At 37.7% G+C, this 25,944-nt stretch overlaps 1 protein-coding gene across 1 annotated transcript; it reads right to left on the bottom strand.

Annotated features, from left to right (window-relative positions):
* Nucleotides 1-280: 280 nt before the first annotated feature.
* On the bottom strand, nt 281-24,894 carry LOC122303338 (beta-galactosidase 10). Its single transcript, XM_043115087.1, has 19 exons — nt 24,583-24,894; nt 23,907-24,002; nt 23,487-23,599; nt 23,265-23,331; nt 23,028-23,120; nt 21,762-21,905; nt 20,770-20,858; nt 13,877-13,982; nt 13,595-13,682; nt 13,357-13,475; nt 10,949-11,113; nt 9,944-10,152; nt 8,497-8,606; nt 7,409-7,518; nt 5,909-6,016; nt 2,853-2,963; nt 2,518-2,729; nt 1,360-1,696; nt 281-618 (listed from the first exon to the last, which is right to left on the bottom strand). Exons 1-19 carry the CDS (start codon nt 24,793-24,795, stop codon nt 508-510), a joined length of 2,601 nt encoding a protein of 866 aa, XP_042971021.1. The 5' UTR covers nt 24,796-24,894; the 3' UTR covers nt 281-507.
* Between the last annotated feature and the right edge of the window lie 1,050 nt (nt 24,895-25,944).

Genomic DNA, 25,944 nt, shown 5'->3' with positions numbered 1-25,944 from the left:
TAGTTTTTATTACAGCTAAATAACGGGTGATATTGAAAGGATAAATTTATAATAAAAAAATAAAAGTACAGTCAATTTTACATAGGCTTTTATTAATATAATTAATTACATCATTTTTTTTAATATAAAATATCTGTTTTAACTAATCATATTAGTGAAAAATATAAAAAGTACGTAAAAGTGATTGTATGTAACATAACTTATGTAAAATCAATATTAATTTTAAAAATTTATACTAATGAAAAGATGTAAATTTAATTATTTAAGAACATCTTAAAAATCTCTTGAAAATATTATTAAATACTTTGATATTGCTAGAAACTTGGCTTAAACACCTGTCTTGACGGATGAACAAAAATAATGAAAGGGCAGTCTTTTTTAGTAGAGTTTTCAAACAATGGTGAAAGGGAAAAAATTACAAAAATAAATATAAAAGCCTCACTGGTAATGTAGGCAAAAACAATATATCACGTATTTGAATCTCTCCACTAGAATGAATTGTTAGTTTCAGCTGCACACTGCTTCCACAGCGAGTTTCTTAGTTGCATCAGGACATAAAACTTTACTGAAATTCTCCTCTGTTAGTTCTATGGCACATTCGTTTTTGTTCAGGCACATCTGCAATCACGTTGAAGCATATTAGGGAATCATAGTGATAATATAGAGATCCTTATGAAGACGATACGACTAAATATTTCTCAGATGCAAACATGTCGATTCTATTTATGATAATAGGCTGAAATTTATTCGTGCAATTTTCTAAATTGATTCTTGATGCTGAGAAACATCGCGGGATGAAAACAGTTTTGTCTAAAGATGTAATAAAAATGGAAAATCACATTTTACAACGCAAACTACTACCATTTTTACTTCGATTTGAACCTTAAACTGCTAAAATTGTCAATTTTCAAACTAGACATCTAAAGTTTAGCAATTTATACTCTTGGTTAAGATTTTAAAGTAACCTCAGATACAATATTGACAGTTATTGTCAAAAGTTGATAGCATGTTAATCGACAAGTTGTAGTTTAGAGTTCATATTACAGAAGGAATTGTGTTCGGGGATGCAAAATGTGATTTCCTTAAATATGCATACTTTCGAATACATGTTTTAAGTACGTGTACACACACACACATATATTATATACATTGAGATGTAAAATATATTTTTTATCTAAAATGGGACTTGTGAGTTGGGACATACTGTCGTGAGAAATTCGTTTGCTGAGACATTCAAATAGGAGTATCATGAACTTGTCCCGGCAAGATGATCACCAGACAAAAAGTACAAAGAAAAGGATAACTAATTTTTGCGCCAACTACTGAAATTGAAACACAAGATGAGACAGAAATAGTTACCTTTTCGACAACAGAAATGGATTTAGGATCATGGCACTCTCCTTTACTGTAAGACCCACAAGTTCCAGTAGGAGTTCCAAAGCTGGCAAATTTTACAGTGGATATTCGAGTATGCTTGGGGCAATTCAATAAGATGGCGGCGTTGTTTTTGGTGCCTACATTTCCATTTTCATGCTCAGGTTCGAGTTCAAAGGAAGGGTAATCCTCAGCAACGTCAGCACATACACCTGAGGTTTTCCGTCTTGAGAAACTGATTTTTGTTGGATCTCCACCTTTCTCCTCAAAGATCACCAGAATGTTTCCAGATGGCTTGAACCAAGAGCGTGGAATGTGGTACCTGCTCATACATCAAGTATTCCACGGACCACCACAACAGGGTGAGTTTTTCCTTCCTATCACAGTTTATTTCTAGTGAAAACAGATGAAGATGAAGATAATGTTGTAGCACGTCCTCAAATAAGTACCAAGAAACTGGTGAAACAAAAAGTACTTTCAAGATGAATAGCAAGTGCATGTTCCCATAAAAAAATTAAGGTATATATTGTTAGTGGTCATACTGAAAAATCGAAGTATCCATCACACCGAGAAACTTAATTTTCAGGTTTTCTCAAGAACCATGTGAGAAAGAAAAATCATGAACTTCATAGAGCTCATATAAAGAGCCAAATAAGTAACCTCAGCATCCTTGTTTGCCTTTTCAAAATCTTTGATAATTTATTAAAGAAGCATCTCTCTCCAGGAAAGCATTTTTTTGAACTGCCACATTAATTATTTTGTTGCGAATGAACAAGACATTGAGGAATTGTCCATACATAAAATCATAACTGTTGACCCAGGCCTTTTCCACAAAATTGGAATCTTGATTTCTTGATTCTTTGCAAATATAGGACTCGTGAATGATCTAAATCTCACTATAATAATTAAGTGATCATTAGCAATAGGTTTATATGCATAATTTTTTTCTTTTGATAGGTAGATTTATATGCATAATGTCAGTGCAGTATGAGCATTTCTCTACAAGCTATGCTAGCCAGTCAAGCACATTCGCACAAATCCATAGAGATTGTAGTTAGGCTGCAATGGAAAGGAAAGAAGAAAGATTACGCAGATTCATAACTCCTTTTTTTTTTTTTTTGTGGCAAATCAATTTTTCCTTACCATCTTTGTGTTGGTTCTCCACATCCAGTGAAGCACTTGTCCGGCATAAATTTACCCCTGTAATCACATTCTTTAACACACTTATCGTGGACAGAGCTTTTCCAAGGCCAGTATCTTCCGATTTCTTCTCCATTCAACCAAGCTAGACCTTTACCCATATGTATCATATCCAGCCCAATAGGTTCATCCCCCGGTGGGGCGTCCACAATAGCCTGCACAGATGAGGAATCCCGAAAGATAAATATGATCTGCCCATCATATACTGGTATCCAAATAAGAAAAGATGTGTGCTTCCTACAGATGCACAGATGGAAATGATTTCTCCAAGTTTTTACCTTGTACCATGTCAAAGGTTGTTCTTTTGGTGGTTCTGGGGTTGATAACCAATTTACATTATCCATACCATCAGACTTGTATAATCCCAAGTGTTCTCCTTGCAATCCAATCTGGGAAAAGAAGAAAAAGGAAGTAAACCTTTCAAAAAACTTTTTAAAAATAAATTCTATGACAGATTATCATCATTCAGTCTATCTTATCTGATTATGCAGCCCCACTAAAGTTTCAGACACTGCTTGACTTGTAGCTAGCAGGGGAGAAAACAAGCCAAACTAATGTGAGCATCTATTTTTGAAGTTAGGTCAGCTGATGAAAACAAATGGTTGAGCTTGAGCTCAGTAGAGAATCTTTCGAGCTTTTTGGATGGGTCTTTTGTCTTAATTAAAAACCACATCTGCACATAGAATTCTGGAACAGTAAAGGGGAGCATCTTTAGTTGATTGGCTCCACAAAGAACACATGCAATACTTAATATGCTCTTTATAGCTAGGGAAGATATTGAAGTTAAATGAGACCAAATACTCGATCAATTTGACTAGGGTCTTGAAATTACGTACGAGGATGGCTCAATTCAGTTCGTGATTGAACCAAAACAAGCTTTTAGAGCGGAAAGTCAAGAAGCTTGTTCAATCTACGGTGCTGGCAGTTAAACTCATTTTCTTCTAAATAAATTTTTAATTTTCCTATACATTATGGCTCAATCAATCGCAGTGCCTTCAGTTGTTTGTTGTGTTACAGAAAAGCATTGGGATCTATATCTGCAAGGCATAAATCTTTGAAACACAAGAAGCACTGTGAGGAGAGATCAGCACGTCAAATGAGAAAAGAGGCTCATTGCTGTAGGATGGCTGTCATTTGGCTATGTGAGTTTTGTCACGAAATGATGATTTTATCTCTCAACTGCTTTGTTTGCCAAATGATGTTTCAGTCAACTAACAATAGTTAGCTCTTGGCCTTCCGGTTGAAAAACAGCGTCGATGAAGACGTGTAGGCACGTGTGGAGGGGAAGATCTGTTTATGATATAGTTAAAGAAAGGGTCGTCATTTTTCATACTAGAATGGTATTTCAAATAGCCAAGTGATGCAAAATGGCTGTTCCTGTTCCAACAAGTGTGAGACACCTGAAACTAGAGTTTCATGTAAGGTATTTGTTTCTGCACCAGGGTAACAAACCCGTTCTAACACATGTAAAGAAGCCCTAGGACAAGTGGACTTTAGAGGAGAGAAAACATGGCTGCTGTAACTTGTTTCTAATTCATAGATTTTATTTAATTAGAAATCAGTATTGTTATCCTAAAAAAATGTCTCTTTTTTAGCGTTTCTTTTTACACAAACCCCTTGGTTTTTCAGTTGTGTACTTCCAAATGGGCCAGCTGATCTAGAATTCATTCTACCACAGCATATAGTTTTATAACACTTATCAAACCAAGTCCAAGTTGCTGCTAATTATTTATTCTTTGTGGCTCTTTACTATCACATGCTTGCACAGGTTTAGCCTCTTATTCCAGCTCTTTCCTAATTATTGCCCATTACTAAGTGCAGGCCAGTTATTGAAGTGCACAAGGGTGGGTATCTAACAATCCACCTGCGAGCTAGGAGGCCAGGTTTAGCCTCCGAGCTTTATCACAGGATGCTCAGAAGTTACCCTTTGACAAATGACATTATAATTGGCTTCCAAGTTCATAAGATCAAGACAACTGCTTTCTCAGCCCTCAACTTGAGCTAGCTGAAACCCACTGGTTTAGACCCTCACAGGGACAATTCAAGGTTTGGTAGTCATTAAACCTTTTTTTTTTTAGTAAGTAAAAGATAAATATTATTGATCAGAAGATAACAGGCATTGCCCGTGTATACAGGGAGTATACATCAGGTACCTAAATACATTCTATAAGCGAGGAATCAAAGTGGTAGTGATTAACTCTTAAAATTAGCTTTGTTTCAACATCCTTTCTATGATTAATGAACAAATAGAGCTATAAAAATAGTTTTTTATCAGTAAAAAAAAAAAATCTATTCTTTCTTAATAGTTAAAACGAATAGCTAAAAATAAAAGACTATGGGATGATGTCTTTAGAAGATTGGAGGTAGCTTGAGTTATGCCTGCTATGGTGGTTGAGTTCCTGGCCAGTTGGAAGAATTTGGGTGAAATTCCACAAATGACAGTGTGGTGTGGAAGATGGTGCCTATATGCATTCTTTGGTGCCTATGGAAGGAACAAAATGATCAGACTTTTGAAGATAAGGAGTGAACATTGGAGGACATTAGATTGTTCTTTGTTAAAACTTTTTACCTATGGGCGAATGTTGTAGATTGCAATGGTCTAGATTTTCTCAATTTTCTTGTTTCTATCTCTTCCTCTTAACTAGGTGTAAACTCTTGTATACTCCCTGTATACTTGGGATAGCCCATTCTCATTAGTAAAATTTGTTTCTTATATATATTAAAAAAAAATAGTTAAAATGACCCTCTAATTATTTCTTAAGTAATATATATACAAACGCAACGTCTTGCGGGAAGTTAGGGGTGAGGAACTAGTTCAAACGGTCAAAAAGGCTCTACCCAAGAATATAGAGCCTATAAATTAGATACACCTAGCCTCCCATCCACATATGGCAAAGCTTCCATCCGCTGGTCACCATACACTGATTCTGCCCAAAGAAACTAACCTCATCATCCCTCTGCTTCTCTCGAGGATTCTAAGAACAGATACGCCTGCCTCTGCTGACAGCACAAAGGCCTTACACAGTTACACTCCACAAAAAAAAAAAAAAAAAAAAATGCATTTGCTCAAAGAAAATTGAAGAAATGATACATAAATGTAGGAAATCACCAGTAAGAATTAACTCAGGCCCGATGAACAGAAACATTCAGACATGGAGAGAGAGAGAGAGAGAGAGAGAGAAAGAGAGAGAGAGAGAACACAAAAGTACAACACTTTAAAAAGCATAAACAAGGACAATTATATTGCTATATTATGTCAGAGTTGACAGCCTTGCAATAAGAAGCTGCAAAACAGTACAAGAAACTCGTAGACAAAAAAAATGAAGAAAAGTACCTTGTAGGTCCAAGCATTTGATGACAAGTCAACTGTCCCATTATTGAACCCCTCAATCTTGACACTTGTTAGTCCTGCTCCTACCCATTCATAAAATGATCCTGCATTCTAATTACAAAAACAAAAACAATAAGGGGTTTCCAGCACTAAAGGAAACCAAACAAATAGGAATTTGAGAAAAATATGATACATTATATGATTCCATAACATCACCAACAAAATTTTAATTGATGCATCATCATGATTTTAAATATGCTTTGTGACTTATTTGAAAACTAATGACATAAAGAAATATTGTCTTGAAACAATCAAGGATCGCAGGCTGTAAAAGAAAATCCTGTCACCCACTATTTTTTCCAATGTGAAGGTGAATATAGGGACAATCCATACAAGAGTTAAACTGATGGGCACCAAGGTGGACCAAATCTTAAAGATCTTTTGCAAATTTCAGATGAGACAATCACAAGATTGAGACCTAAGAAGAGCAAGAAATCAATGCAAGGATTGGTGCAATTCACTTGGGACGAGTCTAGCAAGAGCCCGGCATTCAAGATGTGCTTAAAAGAAGAAGATCCAGTTTTGATCCATTTGATACAAGTTATGGAGGAGGGCAACATGACTTAGGATTTAAGGATTTATTATTTGGGCCTATTATTATGTTTATGTGATTGAAGTTTTGAACTTGTTTAACTCATTAAAATGGATTTTTATTAGTTATAGGAATTAGTCTAGAATAATTAGACTTGAGGATGCTTGGCCCACATGTTTTATTTTATTGCACTAGGGTTTCAAGAGGTTAAGTTACTGTAGCAGTACTGTAACCACGCACTATTCACTTGGGGTATTTTTGGAAGACTCATTTTTGTTTTGGGAATGCATATTTAAATACTCTCTGTAGCCATAGTTTATGAAAATTTATGAAATTTGATGAATTTTATTCATTATGAGTTGAGTTTATCTCCTCTTATTTTTTAATGAACTTTTAAACTTATCAAAGGTAAATCACAACCTTTGTCGCTTCTCCTTTATAATTTGGATTTTTGAGACAGATTCTTCAACAAGTCTAAATTTTCATATAATCTAAGTTCTTGAGACGAGTTCTTCAACGGGTCTAAGTTTTCCCATTGACTTGATTTTTGCTTTCTTGGGTGAGTCTTCAAATTGATTGTAGGTTCAAGGGATTCCATTCCCGCGGGTTCATATCATAAACCCAAGATAGATGGATAGAAATTAAAAAGCAAACATCTGCCAGGATTCTTTGATTCCAACAAGTGTGTGAAAAACAACAAACTTACTTGCTAATGGACTAAAGCAAAGCACAAAGAAATCTACTTGTAAATCAGCAAACTAATGAAGCTCATATTGTGACTGAAAACTAAGCCCTTGTGCCAGATTGTGAATAAACATCATCTAACAGTTTATATTCCCATTTGCACCACCAGATGAAATTAGTGTCTTACAGTCGGAACAATCAGCACTTCCAAAAGAAGAGTAACTCACTTGTAGACCAACAGTCATGCTTAACAAAGCAATTTCGTTTTTCCCCGCCTTAAGAGAAACAGGTTTCTTAAATTTGAAAGGTGGATTTGTGCCATTTCCAGATGCGCTAGCTGAAGATCACCAAGCATAAACAAAACCAAGACAACTCAAGTTTTTAAAGTAGATATATCACAACACTGTTTCTAATATAGATATGATGACAACACTGTCTGGATCAATAACAAACTTTCTGCACTTACAAGAATGCATGTAAAATGATGGTTGAATCAATAGAATAATATTCGATAACAAGAAGGGGAAAATTGACAAAATAAAAGTCTAGTAGATAAGACGCAACTACTAAAAGAACAGTAACATAGATAGCAAACTTGACTGTAGCAGTAAAACACTTGCATTTAAAAATATGCAGTGATGTACCCAAAACAGAAAATAAACATGAGACACTTACACACATGCTATGTATTTTTTCTAATGATACATCCACTTTGAAAGAAACCTTCACTTAGCATTCAAGAGAAATCGTGAATTAAGATTAATTTCAAATGTAGCATCACAGCCTAGAATGCTATCCAAACATTCAAATTTTACATAAGCAGCAAGCATAATTTATACTAACTGGGAACTTGAATAGTTAAAAACAAAGCTTAGAAAAATTTTGAATTGAGATTAATTTCAAATGTAGCATCATAGTCTTGAATGCTATCCAAACATTCAAAAATTTCATAAGCAGCAAGCATAATGTGGAATACCTTAACAGAGAACAAATCCTCAAGCAAATTCCCTACCTTTTTTTTTGTTTTTGGGGGGGGGGGGGGTGCGGTTGGTTGGGGGGTGAGGGAGGGTAGCAAATTCCCGAGCTTCATCTCAAAACAGCCAATGTTTCACTTAAATCATAGGTTGAGGTGTTTTTAGCAATTTCAGTTAAATCATATTAAACTAGCACTAAGCATCACATGCAAATGAAAGTAATAGGATGTAAAATGGGAATTTTAAATTTGCATACTGCTCTGCTCTGCAAACGACATCAATTGAGCCACAGGTTAAGGTATGCTGCTAAAAATAAAATGTTTGACAAAATGGATACTAACCTTCAAGTTTCTCATTCACAAAAGCATGTAGGGCATGACCCTTTGATTCAATAAAAAGAACTGGCTGGCTTCCCTTCTTTAAGAAGGCTTCATTTTCACTAACAAATATGCTGCCATGAAGAATAGTACAACTCAAAATCTACTTCAACTCCAGTTCTATCTCAAATGCTTCATTACCTTGCATGTCAACTATGTTATGCGTGATCATACACTTATAACATATAGAAGCAATTTAGCTAAAAAATATATATAGAAGCAAGCAGAACAGATCCAGTAAAGTACATAAGTTCCATAAAGAAACCATTTTTTTAAAACCCATAAAGGAAACATGAGGTAGAAGCACAGAAAACCCATGCCTGGCTCTCTTGTGAAAATTCAATCTGCTTCATGCACTGCTATTCACCACTAGTGCTCCCAAGTGATTTGGAGGTGGTTTATTCCTACAACAGCATATCAACCATATGCATTTGAAGGTTTTATTAGAAAACCCCTCTCGATTACTCAGGCCACTAATCTTAATCAATTTGTTCCTCGAAATGTTTTTGGCCTCAACAAGCATATTACCACCAATGTGCACCCCAAGTCTGGTGCATTCTCTAATATCTGCTCCATCATCTGATGGTGAGTCTTCTGGTATTTGTAATCCTTCAATGTGATGGTGCTAATACTCCAATTGCTTTTGAAAATGAGTTTTGGCTTTTACCCAACATCGTATATCCAAATTTGTTTCATATGACTATCCTTTCAATTTCTCTTTGAAAAGAAGCTAAAGAAAGGAAGTGTTGATTTGCATGCCTTTTATTGACATCGAAGGAACGTTGGACCAATTTGTTCACTAAAGGTCATACCAGTAGGTGTCCTCATTATATTGTATGCAAGTTGGGCATGAAAGATATCTATGTACCAACTTGAGAGCAAGTATCACTCATTACAAAAAATCGAGAGCGAGTGTTAGAATATGGAATCTTACCATTTAGTAATAAAAATACATATAGGTGAAGAGAGATAAGTAACATTCTCAAACTGTTTGTATGAATTTCTTCTTTCTTCTTTTAGAAGTCATTGAAACTAATAAGTTTGGATGATGGTCTCTCCGTGCCTAATATAGTGCATTTGGCAATAACGCAATGCCCAAACTTTTGAAGACCGTTACAAGATTGTGACAAAGTTTAAAAGCCCTAATATTCAGCACCCTCTATGTTTAAATGGCTGCTCACAACAGTTCTCAACTCTCTAATTTTCTAGCACTTTTCTCCTTTTCTTCACTTTGCTACTTGGGTAAATCCAAAACCCTAGATACAAATTCCAACTCATTAGATGCTTTTGCTTTCCTATTGCACAAAAAAAAAAAAAAAAAAAACAAAAACAAAAAAAAAACAAGAAGTTGTGACAAAAAAAACATTTTCACGAATTAAGGTATGATTTGATCTTTTTTAGCAAGACGAACCTTGTTGTATACCAGAGGTAATCAGTAATGTCTTTTGTGGTATTGATGTGATCTACAAAGCCATTTTTAATGAAATCAGCTTCTCCCCAAACCCCAACTTTCTCCACAAATATTTCCCACTTAAGAGCTTTCATGCCTTTATCTGGTGATGCCACAGATGGTTGCAAATCCTCTGCTACCATTTCTACTACAGTGGTCTGAGCTCTAACCTGTTAAAATTTCATGTTGAAGTGCAAAGACTTGTTCAGTGAATGAGATGCTTAAGACCTACTTCATCACCATTATTTTAGCAGTTTGTTTTGATATTAACTGTCAAAACAACATAATCTGAAATGAAGTGCACTTGTTACTTGTATTCAGTCAAAGAAATGAGCAGAAAAGATGCATAAATCCAGATATTACAAATAATATAAATGGGGATAAATACACTTTGAACCCTTAAATTACTAAGGATTTTGCATTTTGCCCCCAACTTCCAAAAGCTAACACTTTTCACCCTCCATTAAGATCTGACCATCAAAATTGTGCCACATCACCTATTTTTCATTCATCTCAATGGTCATAATTGAATTAGGGTGCGAAGAGTCAGTTTTTAGTGATTTGGGAATGCAATATATCAGTTTTAGTAGTTTGGGGTGAAAAAGTAAAACCCATGGTAGTTTGAGAGTGCAAAGTGTATTTTTTCCAAATAATTGACTTGTGCATAAAAGTATCTACAAAAATTGGGTTTCAGTCGTTAGCTGTAAATTCTGCAAGCCTATGAGTACAAATTCATATTATCACTAGTAAAGATGCTATGACCTTTTGTGTTTTTAATGAAGCTTTATTACTTATAAATAAAAAATTAAAAAAAAAAACAGCATTGTTGGCGCACGTTGATACCATTCCAGAAATTGAATAGAAACCTTTTCACAATCACATTGCATTCATCTTTTTCTAGCAGATCAGATTGGTTTCATTACCAAGATGCCTAGTAGAATTTGGGATGAAAAAATATTTAGTTACCTTTGCGGTGTTAAACACTACATTCTTGCAGTCAGGCAGAATGCTAACAGACCATGCGGGCAGGTGATATGATGCATTCCGAAATTCAACTGTCTTGTCATTTTTTTCATCCGTGTTAGAGATAAAGGCAGCGCATGCTCCTGTAGAGTCAGTGTAGACATCGGCCTACAATGTAGTTTATTCAGTAAACAAGTGCAATTGCAAAGAACAGATTAAAGGCACACTGCAGTGTGCAATCATAGACAACAGATAATATGAAAATAAAAATTACAAGCATATAGAAACTATCAAGTAATGCCCACCAAATAATTCTTCTATTGTAATGACTCAAGTGTTAAAGGTGAAAAAGATTCTTCATTTTAAAGCTTGTGCAGTTTCCTACATGGCTTAAGATAGATTATCTCCAGCTTAGAATCCAAACTCAGCCACCATAGTGGAACATGGGTCCCCTCAATGAAAGTTAGAGAAAGTGGGGAAGATTGTAATACACCTCCATGCCAAAGAATTGCATAAATCTTAATTGTATGGGCATTATGAGGGTGTGTGTTGAATTCCACCTCAGGCATGTGCTGAGTAGATATAGCACAATATAAGTAATGACACAGATGCTGACCATGATTAGCGCTTTGGGATCTCACACCAATGTGACTAGCATTCTCAGATCTTGACACCATCAAGGCATCAACCTCCCCCCTCCAATCTTCATGCATCTTTTCTTTTTCTTTCTTCCTTATTCTCTCTTTTTCCCAACAGCTCAATGATTTCTGCTGAGTTAATTGAATGCTTATTCAATATAGCAATTACAATTAGCTCATGCAGTTAGTACCTTGATATAATATAGCTAATAAAGTACCATAACCTCCCATTCCTTTTCAAATATTCATTTATCAAGAAGAATTCTGATCTCTGCAGAATACAAAGATTGGAAAAGAACACAAACGTTGATACAGAAGAACTGATGCTGCCAAAAGGAGTTATGTGTGTATATATATATATTTTTATTGGCACTGGGTGTCCAGAAACAACGTCTCGACTAATCCCGGGGGTACACAGGCACTAGGCAAGGAGTTTCCCGCAAGTGCACCTCGGGTAATTCAAGGGGAAAATCCTCCAGTCTGATGACCCCTAGAGGTTGTTTGCACCCAAGGGAATTTGAATCTTAGACCTGGGGAGAGCACACCCCCAGTCCAAGGCCTTTACCACTTGAGCCAACCCCTGGGGGTTTATATATAAATATATATACATATAAGTAACATAGCCAATGACATTATTCGTTGCTAAATAACTCCTTACAATTTCAGAACACTAGCTAAAATTCTGTTATCCTACTTTAACCAACTCATCCAGCAAATTTTGCAAAAGGAAATGGATGTAGGTCAGGCATTCTTTGCATGGCAGCAGGTCTACATTTTTATGTATGCTGAAAGAAACTTTTACCACCATTATGCTTCCTACATAAAAAAGCATCTATAAGATATACCAAAACCATAATTAAAATCACATCTAATATTTGGATACCTCATTTTCTATATAATAAAAGTTCTCTCAAGTCTCAACCCCATCACTTGAAGACTGGGTGCATAATATGCCTTAAATTTCCAATTTTAGTAAACAAAATGTCGCATCTGCCATTGCATATCTAGAACTGGAAAATCTCTCAGTTCAGCTACATCGTCCAGTTAAATAACAAAACTGTGCTTTGATAAGATTTCCCCTGCTATCTTTATCAGGTCATTGCTATGCAATTCTATACATTAAAGGGGGTTCCTTTTTTCATGAGAGTTATTTTCATTCACATGAGTAACACCAATATAATGGTGGACTGAAGGAGCTAGTTCATTTAGTGAGTATAAATATATCCACAGTTGTTTGGTGAGACTAACTTGTATGACATCATGGTTACAATATCATAATCATATCTATTCCAGAACATAAACCAATTCCTAACAAGCTCAACTACCCCAAAATACTCACGTTAGTTGATCTTGCATTTGCTTAAACCAATAAAAATGAAAGAATTAATGAAACAAAGATAAAATTAAAAATTAAAAAAAAATAAAAGGAAACTGAGACAAGTGGTGGCACTCAGGATACGAAAACAATACCTATTAGGCCAATAATCTCATAATATGTGGGTGAACCATCAACTCCAAAATCAATGGGCATTAAATTTTGAGCAAGCAATGAAATATCAAGCACGCTATACATTAAGAGCACCAAAAGTGAAGTTCAGTTCAAATATATTTGCTGATTTCAATTCATCCAAATGTTATTGTGGGCATGAAGTTGTTAAAATACTGAATGCATGTATGGACAAGTCTGGATTTGTTCAACAATGACCGAAAAAATAAATCATTTTAACAATATAGCACTGATAAATGTAAACAGCTAAAATTAGAGAAAATTACCTCTTGAGAAGGACCTAGGGACATATGAGTTGGCTCACCATTGAGCAATGCATGTTCACATAGCTTTATAGCCCCATGAAGTTCTTTAAGGTGCCCCCATTTTGGAAACCTCGGTAATCCTACAAGCCATATGAAACTAATGCTCAATATTGCATTTTTTATTGAAGTAGATTAACCATCTTTCCATATTACAGATATTAAGCATAAATCATTAGAACAAGGTATGAGGATTGCATACCATATTCATCAATTGGTGCATCATAGTCATAACTTGTGGTGATGAATGGTCCACCTGAAGTGCGACCAAAATTTGTCCCACCATGATACTAAAATGAAAATAGCAATAACATTATGATCATGATCATGATGATATAATGATGTCTGTTGTGAACATCCTAATGATTTAGATTTAATCAATGTGGTACTATGAGCTAAATCCCAAATACAACATCTAATTAATGACAACATTATACTAAATGTACACAACCATTCAAGATGAATAGAAAATTAATCAAAATACCATGTAGTAGTTTTGGACGCTACCACCTTTCTGGAAAAAGCGGGCTACAGAAAAAGCAACATCTTCAGGTGGCCTATGAGGATCTCTGGACCCAAATGTTTTAAACCTGAGAATGGAAAGAGACTAACTGCAAAGTAAAGACATGAAAGATGGTTCACAATAGCAAGGGACAAAGTCGACCTAAAGCAAGAAAGTTCAAACATCGCCAGATCAAAAATGATTGGCAGAAAATCTTAACATCATTTAGGAGCCAGCTAAATGCACTTAAAAAATAGCTTAACAATAGATCACTTGAGAAAGCCAGAAAGAACTAGGACATGCAAGAAATATAATGCAGGGGCACAGTGGCAGCAGATGAGGGAAAACTTTTTTTTTTTGATAGGTAAATAAATTTTATTGATCCACGTAAATAGGCCAAGCCCGAGTACACAGGGAGTATACAAGAAAAAAGCCTAGTTACAAACTAAGTGCTACGGATAGTGGCGGAAAAGTCACTAAGACTCGTTCCATTTAAAACTATAGTAGTTGCCCAAAGGAGTAGAGTGTGAAAGAAAAAAGCTCGAAAAGCATCAGGAGAGCGCTCCTTGTTCTCAAAACAGCGGCTATTTCTTTCGGTCCATGTGCACCACATTAAGCACAAAGGTACCATCTTCCATACCGCTGCAATCTGGCGATTCCCTCTTAGCCCTTGCCAGCAAGACAGTAAATCGATCACCCTCTGTGGCATGGCCCAAGCAATGCCAAGCCTCAAGAAAATCTCATACCATAAAACATTTACTGTGTCACAATGAAGGAGAAGGTGGTCCACTGATTCAGCGTTGTGTTTGCACATGAAACACCAATCCATTATGACGAGTCCACGCTTTCTTAGCTGGTCTATGGTTAGGATTTTACCATGAGACGCCACCCACCCAAAGAAAGCAACCTTGAGGGGAACCTTGCTTCTCCAAATGCTCTTCCAAGGGAAGGCGTTGGGGGAGTGATTCGTCAAAGACTTGTAGTACGAACGGACTGAAAATTTCTTATTCCCTGTGCATGTCCATAATAATCTGTCTTCCCCTCCAGCCCTGATCTTCAAATCATGTAGTGCACTATAGAAGTCAGTGATAGCGCCCACCTCCCAATCTTGTGCTGCTCTAGTGAATCTCACAGACCAAAGTACAGAACCATCGGTAAGACACATATTTTCAGCCACTGAGGAATTCTGATCAGAAGCTATCCTATAAATGGAAGGGAAAGCATTTTTTAGGGCAACATCACCACACCAAATGTCATGCCAAAATCTAATTTGTGTGCCCCTTCCCACCACAAACCTACAATGGCCCCGAAAACCGTCCCATCCACTCCGGATAAATTTCCAAACTCCCACACCATAGGCTCCTCTTACTTCCTTTGTGCACCAGCCACCCCACTCACTTCCATATTTGCATTCTAAGATATTTTTCCATAAAGCGTCTCCCTCAAGATGATACCGCCATAACCATTTACCAAGAAGAGCCTTGTTAAAAGTTCTCAAATTCCTTATGCCCAAGCCACCACAGGACAGAGGGGTGCATACTGTATTCCATTTGATCAAGTGGAATTTCCTTGTATCCTCTAAACCTCCCCATAAGAAATCCCGGCAAATCTTCTCTAGTCTATTCGCCACTCCTGCTGGCACTGGGAATAGAGAGAGAAAGTACGTTGGAAGGTTAGAAAACGTACTTTTAATAAGAGTGATTCTCCCCCCTTTAGACAAGTAGATTCTCTTCCACCCTGCCAGTTTTCCTTCAAACTTCTCAATGATCCCTTCCCACATAGACTTAGTTTTATGAGGGGCCCCCAAGGGGAGTCCAAGATACTTCATAGGCAAGGATGAGACCTTGCAACCCAGGATGGCTGCCACCGTACCTAGGTTGTCGACTGTGCCCACAGGGACTACTTCTGACTTGGATAAATTCACCTTAAGGCCTGATACAGCTTCAAAGCAGAGAAGAAGTGCCCGTAAGGAGCGGAACTGTTCCTGGTCTGGGTCACAAAAAATCAAAGTATCGTCAGCGAAGAGAAGGTGGGAGACGGTTAAGCTGCCATTGGAACCGCCCACCGTGAAACCTGAGAGAAAACCCCCCTCCACCGCCCTTCTCAGCATTCTACTTAGCACATCCATGACAAGGATAAATAAAAGTGGGGAGAGAGGGTCCCCTTGTCTCAAGCCCCGAGAACTGTTGAAAAATCCTTCAGGAGTGCCATTGACCAAAACGGAGAATCTGGCTGTTGTAATACAGTGCTTAATCCACTGGCACCAACGTGTCCCAAAACCGTACCTACCAAGAATATACAACAAAAAATCCCAATGCACGTGATCAAAAGCCTTTTCCATGTCTAGTTTACATAAGATACCTGGAATGCCGGATCGGATTCTACTCTCTAGGCACTCATTGGCGATAAGGGCTGAGTCAAGAATTTGTCTTCCTTTCACAAAAGCGTTTTGGGACTTCAAGATGATCTTTCCCAGTACTTCGCTCAACCTCTTCGCTAGAACTTTGGAAATGATCTTATAGACCCCACTTATCAAACTTATGGGACGGAAATCATTCACTTCCACCGACCTTGCCCTCTTGGGAATGAGGGCGATGAAAGAGGCATTGAGGCTCTTCTCGAATTTCGTGAGGGCGTGAAATTCGATAAAGACCTTCATAATATCCTCCTTGACAATGTCCCAACAAGCATAAAAGAAAGCCATTGGAAAACCATCAGGTCCCGGGGCTTTGTCTTTATTCATACCTTTCAACACTCCAAGAACCTCGATTTCATCAAAAGGCCTCTCCAACCAAGCCGCGCTTGAGTGATCAATGGAATCAAAGTCTAGTTCGTCAACCTTGGGCCTCCAAGAGTATTGCTCCGTCAAAAGCTTCTCATAAAACTGGACAATATGCTCCTTGATGACATCTCTACCCATTAAAACGCTTCCATCCGCATGAAGAACCTCTATAGCATTAGTTCTTCGATGGGAATTGGCAATTCTATGAAAGAACTTTGTGCTCCTATCCCCTTCCTTCAGCCAAAGGGCCCGTGATTTTTGTCTCCACATAATCTCCTCCATAGCAGTAACTTTTTCCAAATCAGCAACAACCGTCACTTTTCTTGCCCTATCATCTTCTGATAAAGTCCCTTCTACTTCTTTTTCATCAAAATGTTGTAGTTCCATGAAGAGTTTGTTCCGCTGGTCGTTGATGTTCCCAAAGACTTCCAGGTTCCATTTTTTTAGATCATATTTCAAAGCTTTTAGTTTCCCAGCTAGTATGAAACTAGGAGTGCCTGTGAGCTGGTAAGATGCCCACCATGCGCTGACTTTCTCAACGAACCCTTCCGTCTTTAACCACATGTTCTCGAACTTAAAGTATCTGCGTCCCTCTTGAATACCCCCGCAGTCTAGTAGAAGGGGAAAATGATCTGAGCAAAGTCGGGGAAGCCGTTTTTGACATAGAGTGGGAAAGTGGGTTTCCCAAGAGGAAGAAACGACAAATCTGTCCAAACGCGACCATGCCCTTCCATTGGACCAGGTAAAATCTCCCCCTGCCAAGGGGAGATCCACCAAGTCTAGATCAAACAAAAGCTTGGAGAAATCTGCCATGGCTGAATCCGAGCTAGGAACCCCGGACCGCTCACTAGGAAACCGAGTGATGTTGAAATCGCCCCCTATACACCACGGTATATCCCACCAACTGCAAAGGCCAGCTATCTCATCCCAAAGAAATTTCCTGCTACTATCATAGTTAGGCCCATAGACACCTGCAAAGCCCCAACAAAATCCATCATCCACATTAGAGAAAGAGCAAGCTATAGAAAATTCCCCAACACATTCATCTACAAGATTAATTGCTCTTTTGTCCCATAACACCAGAATACCCCCAGAAGCACCCTTAGAGGCAAGAGTGGTCCATCCTGCATACGGACAATGCCACAAGCTTCTAACGATGTTTCTATCGACATATTTTAGTTTCGTTTCCTGAAAACAAATAACATCTGCCTTCCATTCCCGTAATAAGTTCTTGATAGTGAGGCGTTTTTTTGGGTCATTCAAGCCCCGAACATTCCAGGCTAGAATCTTTGGCTTCATGGATCACCAAGATTCGCCCTATCTTTAAGTCGTCCCCTGCTCGTGCTGCCCTCCCTTGCATCATAGTTTATGGAACAAGTCAGCCTTTTAAGTTCCCTATCTTTCTTCACAATAGATTTAGCCAAAGCAGGCTGACCCTCTCTCATGGCGATGAGTAAAGCTTGCAACTGGTCCTCAAAGCCTTCGCAAGATATACCCAAGCAATGCCGCATCTCATTCACCTTCTGTATGACCCAGTCTGGTGGCAATGGCAGTGACTCAGTTGAACAATCTTCTGGTGGCAGTGAGCAAAGAGGGCTAGGTACTTCCTCGGGTTCATATGGTACAGCGGACAAAGAGCCATCCCCTAACTCTTTACAAGCTAACTGTAAATCTGACCCACAGAGGGATCCTTCGTCTGAAGACCTCCCACCCAAGAGAGAGGCGTCTACCTCATCATCCATTGTGCATAATACCTTGGTCAAGGTCTCAGAGAGACCTTTAGAGGGAAAGAGGGTTTCGGGAATCACTCCCGTGTCTAGGCCAGGTGCAGACGAAAACCCATCCCCGTTGAAACTGCTTTCCACGATCTGAAACTGGTCCAGAGTGCCACACTCAGCTCCATCGTAGGCTCCCGGCCTGTTCTGTGGCTGCCGCGAGATGGAGGTGGGCACTGAGGCGTCATTCCCAGGCAGCCCGTGTGTATTCTCCGGTGGAAACTGTGGGGAAAAACGCTCGGCTGCTTCCGTGTTCTCCGTACCGCCGTCGGAGGGTTCGCCGGAGACCAGCGGGACATTCTGCGACGGTGGGTTGTCGGTCTTAGGTGCCGCCGGTGGAGAAACGTTTACCGAGCCCTGGAGAGCCGACCCGTCTGAGGGAAGCGGGTCTAAGGCTTTGGAGGGCCTGCCCGATGCCCGTGGGCTTACGGCCCGAGAAAGAGGCCCTGAGGCCTGGGTCTGAGGACAGGCAGGGCCTGCCTCAGATGAAACGAGTTGGCCCACGTGAGGGATTCCGCTGGTGGTCCTGCTTGGCCTCCGTGAGCTTACGGCCTGTGGGAGAGGCCTGGTGGCCCAGGTCTGAGGACAGGCAGGGCCTGCCTCACCTGAAGCTAGCCCGCCCACGTGAAGGATCCCGTGTGCTAGGCCTCTTGCCTCGTGGGCTATGCTTGTGACCCGTGGGCTTTCGGCCTGCAATTGTGGCCTTGAGGCCTGGTATTGAGGGCAGCCAGGTTCCCCCTGTCCTACGGCTTCTCTTATAATTACTTGCCTTCCCGATGTTTCTTGCAAGTCTTTTTCAGCACCATACCTTCTGCCCAGTTCAACCTCCTTACCGTGTCCCATCACCATGCTCAAACCCAGGTCTACCTTTTTCATCAAAAAGGACACATCTTCTAGAACTCCTGAAAGTGAAGCTCTGACACCCCATAGAATGCCTTCAACGTCCCCCACTGACCGCTGGGTAGCCCCTCCATTGACCGCTGGGTATGATGAAATTTCCCGTTCTGGCGAAGAGCCGGCCAAGACCGAGGCATAGGTTGCCGAAGTGCTTGGTTCCATACTTGAGCCACCAGCATTCCCTCCCTTGCGCAACCCACCCTCCATCTGCGCCACCATCTTCTGGCGTTTTAAAGGCTCGGCCACTGCAGACTCAGCCACCTTCTCAAGGTGGTAAGCAAAACCATCCCATCCACTGCCCTTATCTCCCTCGGGTATGATCAGCGAGCCCTTCCTTCTTTCGTTGTTAAACTCCTCCAACAATAAATAACATCCCCTTGAGTTTTTGAGAAGTTGTATAATGAAGACCCCGTTACCTATCCTAAACTTTCTGAAAAAGCCTTCACGCCGACGAGAATCCATGGCTTCACCCACCATTCTAACCACCCATGCAACTGTCGCACCGTTAAGGAGCAAAAATAAGGCCATACGTCTGTTTCTTTCGGTAATGCGAAAGAGGTTGGCACCCACCTTAGTGAAGAAGAAAGTTTTTGATTCAATCGTGAAACGCCTAGCCTCAACCATCATTAATAAGAAAGCAAAAAAACGGAAAGAAAGAAAGGAAGAGAAGGGAGAAATTTGAGGAAAGGAAAGAGAAGTCAAAGAGGAGGGAGGAGATCAACTCCGGCGAGGGGCGCCGGAGGGAAGGATGTGTGTGTGCATGTAGTACGGAGAGAGTAAACGGATATATGACCCAAGTAAAGGTGAGGAAGCTAACAGGGGAAAACTTTTTATGATGTATAACCACAACAAGGTCTCTTCAGACCCACCCATGGGGAGCAAACCCCAGATACACAACCAATACTAGAACCGTGTATTGGGTACTCGAGGGCAAAAGTAGATGAGGTAACTATTTAAACTGAGATCAAGCCCAACATACCATAAATTATGGTGATAATTCTATCATATACCTCTATTAATATTAAAAGAAATGAATGTGAAATGGAAGTTCAAACAGACTTATAGACCCTCTTTACAACAATATAACACACATACAAAGCAATTCCACAAATAGGTACATACAAGTAAACAAAAACGTATTTATAAAAGTACATATGCATACATAAACGCCTAGGTTGAAGCTTCCATCACTACATTAACTAGTTGCTTTTAGTTCCTTTTCTCTCACTTATATGTGTTAATTGGAAACACAAAGGAGCTGCTTGACACAAACTTGCCTAAAAAAAGTACTAGATATTACTATACAGCACATTTAGGGAAGGTAACAAAACCAATTAGCTCAGAAAAACAAAGTAAACTATTAAATGTGATCATAGAAAGAGAAGAAGAGCATAGAGCTCAAAGGCGAAGTACAACATTACCAGCCAGGCCAATTTTCAGTCCAGATTTTGGGCTTGTTGGGAGAAAGAGGTTTGAATTGATCACAGTAAAAGGAGTTACAAGTATCAATCTGCAAAGTTAATACGAAATGCCATGCTTTACTCATTTGGTCCAAATGTTATCAAATTGAATTTCATAAAAAGGAAAATCTAGTGAGCATTAAAAATCACAAAATTGCTATGTTCAACAAAGATTTGTGATTTGTGAGCACATAGTGTCCCGGGGACTTTTTGAAGTCACATACAAGTACAATAACGATAACCTTTCAATAAAATTGGGGTACCGTCCTCTTTAAAGGGAAAAAAAAAGGATAACCAACTGGAACAAGAATTAACTAAAACTCCAATATGACAATTCATTTAACTTGTGGGTAAGAAGACAAGCACATGACAGAATATATGTGCATCTGTATGTGCACATGCACGTCTGTGAGTGCGGGTGCACATGCACATACACAGAGATCATAAAGAGCAAGGTTAGGGAGGTAGAAGAAGATAAAAATAAGTGGTCTTCAAATCAAAACTGTTGACGTTTTGGAGTATTTACAGTGAAAATGGTTATTAATGTTTTCATAGGTGTCAGAGAAATAGAAACTGTAAGAACAAACTTGTTCTGCCTTAATAACTTGAAAACAAAAATGAACTTTTGAATCTGAAATGTATACTAGAACCTCCAAAAGCCTAAAGTAATGAAGTTCAAAAGATTTTCACTCTTACATTAAAATTATATAAAAGGTATTCCATATAATAAAAATCAAGTACACATCGCAAAATATGTAGTAAATCAAAAGTACTGAATCAATGTTACTCATACTAAGGACAATAGGAATGCATGATATCCCGCATTTACACAGCCAAGTACATGATTTCATGTCCCATTTAACCACGGTTCATGATATTAAGATCTGCAGTGCTCTGAATACTATTTGCAAATGAAGATAAATACTGCTTCACTTAAAAAAACAAACTCATACCACAGTATCAGGAGCATCAAATTGCTGGCACATTATCCAAGGGACACCTATATTTTGAGAAACAGCCATGCTAGCAGCCCACATTGCATATCGCTTCCCCGCCTCTCCATAAGCGCTTTCATAGTATCCATATTCATTTTCTACCTGAAAGAAAAGAAAAATAAATGATTGATGTCTATATTCATGAACATAAGCATGAGAAACATATCAAACCAGATGAACAAAAGTGACTTTCCATTCACAGGATCCGAACCTAAACTTCCCAGCCTGGCCAAAGTGACTTTCCATTTACAGGCAGTTGAAAACATAATATAACCTTTTTTTTTTTTAATAAGTAAAACATAATATAACATATACAAAGGAAAACATATTAATCAACATAACTTTGACATTCACTCCCTAGTAAAACAACAGTAATTTGAAAGTCAAATAGAAATGAGAAAATCTTTTTTCTAGAAAGAAGTTTCCAGCGATGCCTCCAAATTCTAACAGCCAAGATAATTGGTAGATTTTAAAGATTAATATCTTTTTCATAATTAAGCTTACATTAATATTAGATCAACATACCTCTTTTTATAAGTATATTAGATCGACACACCTATAATGAGAAGTAGTTCCAATCACACACTGACGGATGGAGAAGTGAGAAGAACAATTACACCAACTTTCCCTGAATCAAATTTCTATATTCATTATGAAATCACACACACAAGTTCAGTAGGCTCTTCAATATTTCCCTTTAGAAATTTCAAATTGTCATTTTAAGTTGTACACCAACTGATGAGGGCCAGGAAAATCATACAGTTCAAACTAAGAAGTGGATAATTTCAAGAAGCTGCCAATACCATATCTTCTGTGAGTCCACGATGCATACATCATGGATATGGTGGGAAGTAGCGTGCTACTGATAGATCCTCTAGTACTAAAACATCAACATCTTATCATGCTATAAGCAGGATAGAGTTGTGCTTTTTGAAAGACTACTTGCTGAATTTACTATAGGCCAAAACCCAATGCAGCCTTGACAAATAAAAATATGAAACACTAAGGTTCATGAGCCACAATGCCCACAACTTTCCACATTGTAACTAAATAAGGCAAAAACGATCTGGAAGCAGGTAAGACAAAGTTCAAAAGTTGACTTGCTTTTATAATAACCCAATCCCGTTCACTGGAAATAGGGTGAAACATAAAAATAAAAAATTAGAACTGAAAACAAAAAAAAAAAAAACCGACAAACTACTTCAGGATTAAAGTTTGACTTGCCTGGGCCAAAATGATGGGACCTCCTTGTGACGCAAAAAGCTTCTCTTGTTTCATTAGGTTCACTATGAATGTTGTAAACTTCTCCATGTAATGCTAAACCCCAACATGTAGCTGGAATCGGTTAGAAAAGCCCTACTAATTTTCTATAGTAAGACGTTTCACAAGTAATTAAAACATAATGTTCTTAAAACGATATGATGAAACACTATAATAAGAAAAAATTGTCCCTTCTCATACCTTAAAGGGCTCATTGTCAGTTCGGAATACAGTGCCAGGCACGTAATGCAACCAAACAGGAACACCACTGCATCACAGAACTGTATTTTAGTAATTCCCAGGCAATAATTGAAGTTTAAAAGTGTCTGAATATTAATGTGTCATACTCCATTAAATATCCTAGCATATTTAAAATGTTTTTCTTCTAAAGAAAAAATATTGTGATCTATGACAAGAACGTACCCGAAGTTCCATTCTGCGGCCACAAATGGACCAATTCGAAGAATTAAATACAACCCTGCCTCTTGAACAATCTTCACAAACTTGACCAGATCGTATCTCCCACCAAAATAGTACTAGGATTCCCAATTCGAAGGGAAGAAGAAGCAAACAGAATCGATATGATTAGGCAAAAATGACCAATGTATCTACTGAAGAGATGCAAACTCCAAAAACAAAAAAAAGGGGGTAAAAACATATGAGAAGTGACATGGCCGTTTATGAGTCTTTTTCACTTTCTCGAAAAATATGAAGGTAATATAAGAAAATGAAGATCTACGAACTTCCACTTTTGGAAAAAGATTTCGATATGAAGACTACTCAAAAAAGCAAGGCTATCTATCTTGATACAGAAAGAGTCTTATTATTTATTATCTCACTCACATTGCCCGGGGATAGTTCATGACCATTCCAAAATACATACGTTTCGATCACATCGACCCCTCCCTTCTTCGCTGTTTGAACCAACCCGGGCCACATCTACCATATAACAGACGCAGATAAGTAGAGAGAGTTAACTTCCATCAGAAACAGCAGAGAGAGAGAGAGAGAGAGAGAGAGAAGAAGAAGAAAAAAGTACTCAAAATGAACTGATAGAGAAAACAATCAGATAGCTGAACAACGTATAATCTAAATTGCACATTACAAAGAGAAAATCAATTACACAAAATTAATATATATTGTATCAAAACTAGAATGTAAAGGAACTATATAATGTTAAATTAAACAAGCCAACGAATCAGTATGCTACCTTTTGTTATAGAACAAAATGAATGAAATAAAAATAGCAATAATCTCTTTCCTTTCCCTGTCTTTTAGTTTCTTTTTCAGCGGATTATTAGAAACCAAAACAGAAGAGAGAAAAGTCAAACGAATCGGAAATTATAATTATTCGGAAAATCGGATAAGTCCTCCCCGGCGGATTCATTCTACACTCGGTTCTCTCAAAAGTGAGCTTATCTCAGTACTGGACATCATCATTTAAGGTCATTTAATAATCCTTTCTCTGAGCAACCAAACAGGGGAAACGCGGAGAAGAGAACATAGAGTGGTCTCTCACCGCGGGAACGCTGCGAGGGTAGTGAATGGCGGCGGAGATGAGGAGCTTGCGCTGGCCATTGATGATGAGAGAGCGATGATCGTAGGTCACATTGCCAGCATTAGCAAGAGAGAAAGCAAGGCAGGAGAGCACGAACACTGTCAACTGGAGCAGAAAGGAGGAGAGCTTCATATTGGGCCGAGAGCTGAAAGTGAAGCCCTGCACTGTAACCATGTATGGGAAGTGGGAGGAGAGGCACAGAGCGTGGGTATTTATTTAGGAAAGCAATGCATAGAGTAGTAGAGTGAGATCAGCACGCGGAAAGGAGTCCGGGACCGGAGTCGGGACAGACAGCTATATTGTCTTGTCTAATACGCCGTCCAACCAGTGATATTACTTATTTGGATAAACTTACATAATTCTCCTCAAGAGTTTTAGCTCAGTCCTGTTTGGATGTTAAGCTCTTGAGATAGATGCATTTTTAATAAATAATAATAAATTAAAATAATAGATTGAGTTTTGTAAAATTTATTTAAATTAAATTTAAATATATTTAAATATTAAGATAAATTTTAATATATTTATAAGAAATTAAAAAATATTATAAATTTCACATATGAAGACACGTTAAGTTTAAAAAAATTATAAATTTTATGTGTAAATAAATTTTAAATTAAAATAAATTTAATAAATTAAGAATTAGATATTTGAATATTACACTTAATTTAAAATTTAAATTTAAATTTTGTTTGTTTATTCAAATCTAAACTATTTTATTTTATCATTATAATTTTTTGAATTTTTCGATAAAATATAATAAATAATTTCATTTTTAAAATTTTAAAATAAAATAAATATAAAAAAATTATATTTTAATAATATTTTATTTATTTTTCAACCAAACATCCAACGAGTTGGTAAATAATTTAAGTTACAGTTTCCGACGAGATCTTTAGTTTCATACTAAACCCTGAAATCATGACAATTTCACGTACCACCGCCCTCTGGCAAGTGGCAGTAACAATCATTACGTCAAAGCTAATGCAAGGGGTTCGGTTCAAGCAGTGTTGAATCCTCGCATAATAAATAATAAAAATAATATAATATATTATTATTATTATATCATAATTCTTTTAATACATTTGGGGATATTTTCTTTCCTTTAAAAAGAAATATCAGATTCAATCTCGAAATAAACAAGTTTTATATAATTTTTTTTATAAAAAATATAAGTAAAAAAATGTTTTTTTACACTTTATCAATGTGGGATCAACTTTTTTTTGTAATTGTCAAAATTTGTCTATTTATAATCTGTATAAATTATTTTTCTTTTTCTTTTATGTTGGTTTAATATTAAAATTAATCTGTATAAATTATTTTTCT

This window comes from Carya illinoinensis, chromosome 3 (assembly GCF_018687715.1).
Source record: "Carya illinoinensis cultivar Pawnee chromosome 3, C.illinoinensisPawnee_v1, whole genome shotgun sequence".
Lineage (NCBI taxonomy): Eukaryota > Viridiplantae > Streptophyta > Magnoliopsida > Fagales > Juglandaceae > Carya > Carya illinoinensis.
This window is presented reverse-complemented; position numbering and strand designations above follow the sequence as displayed.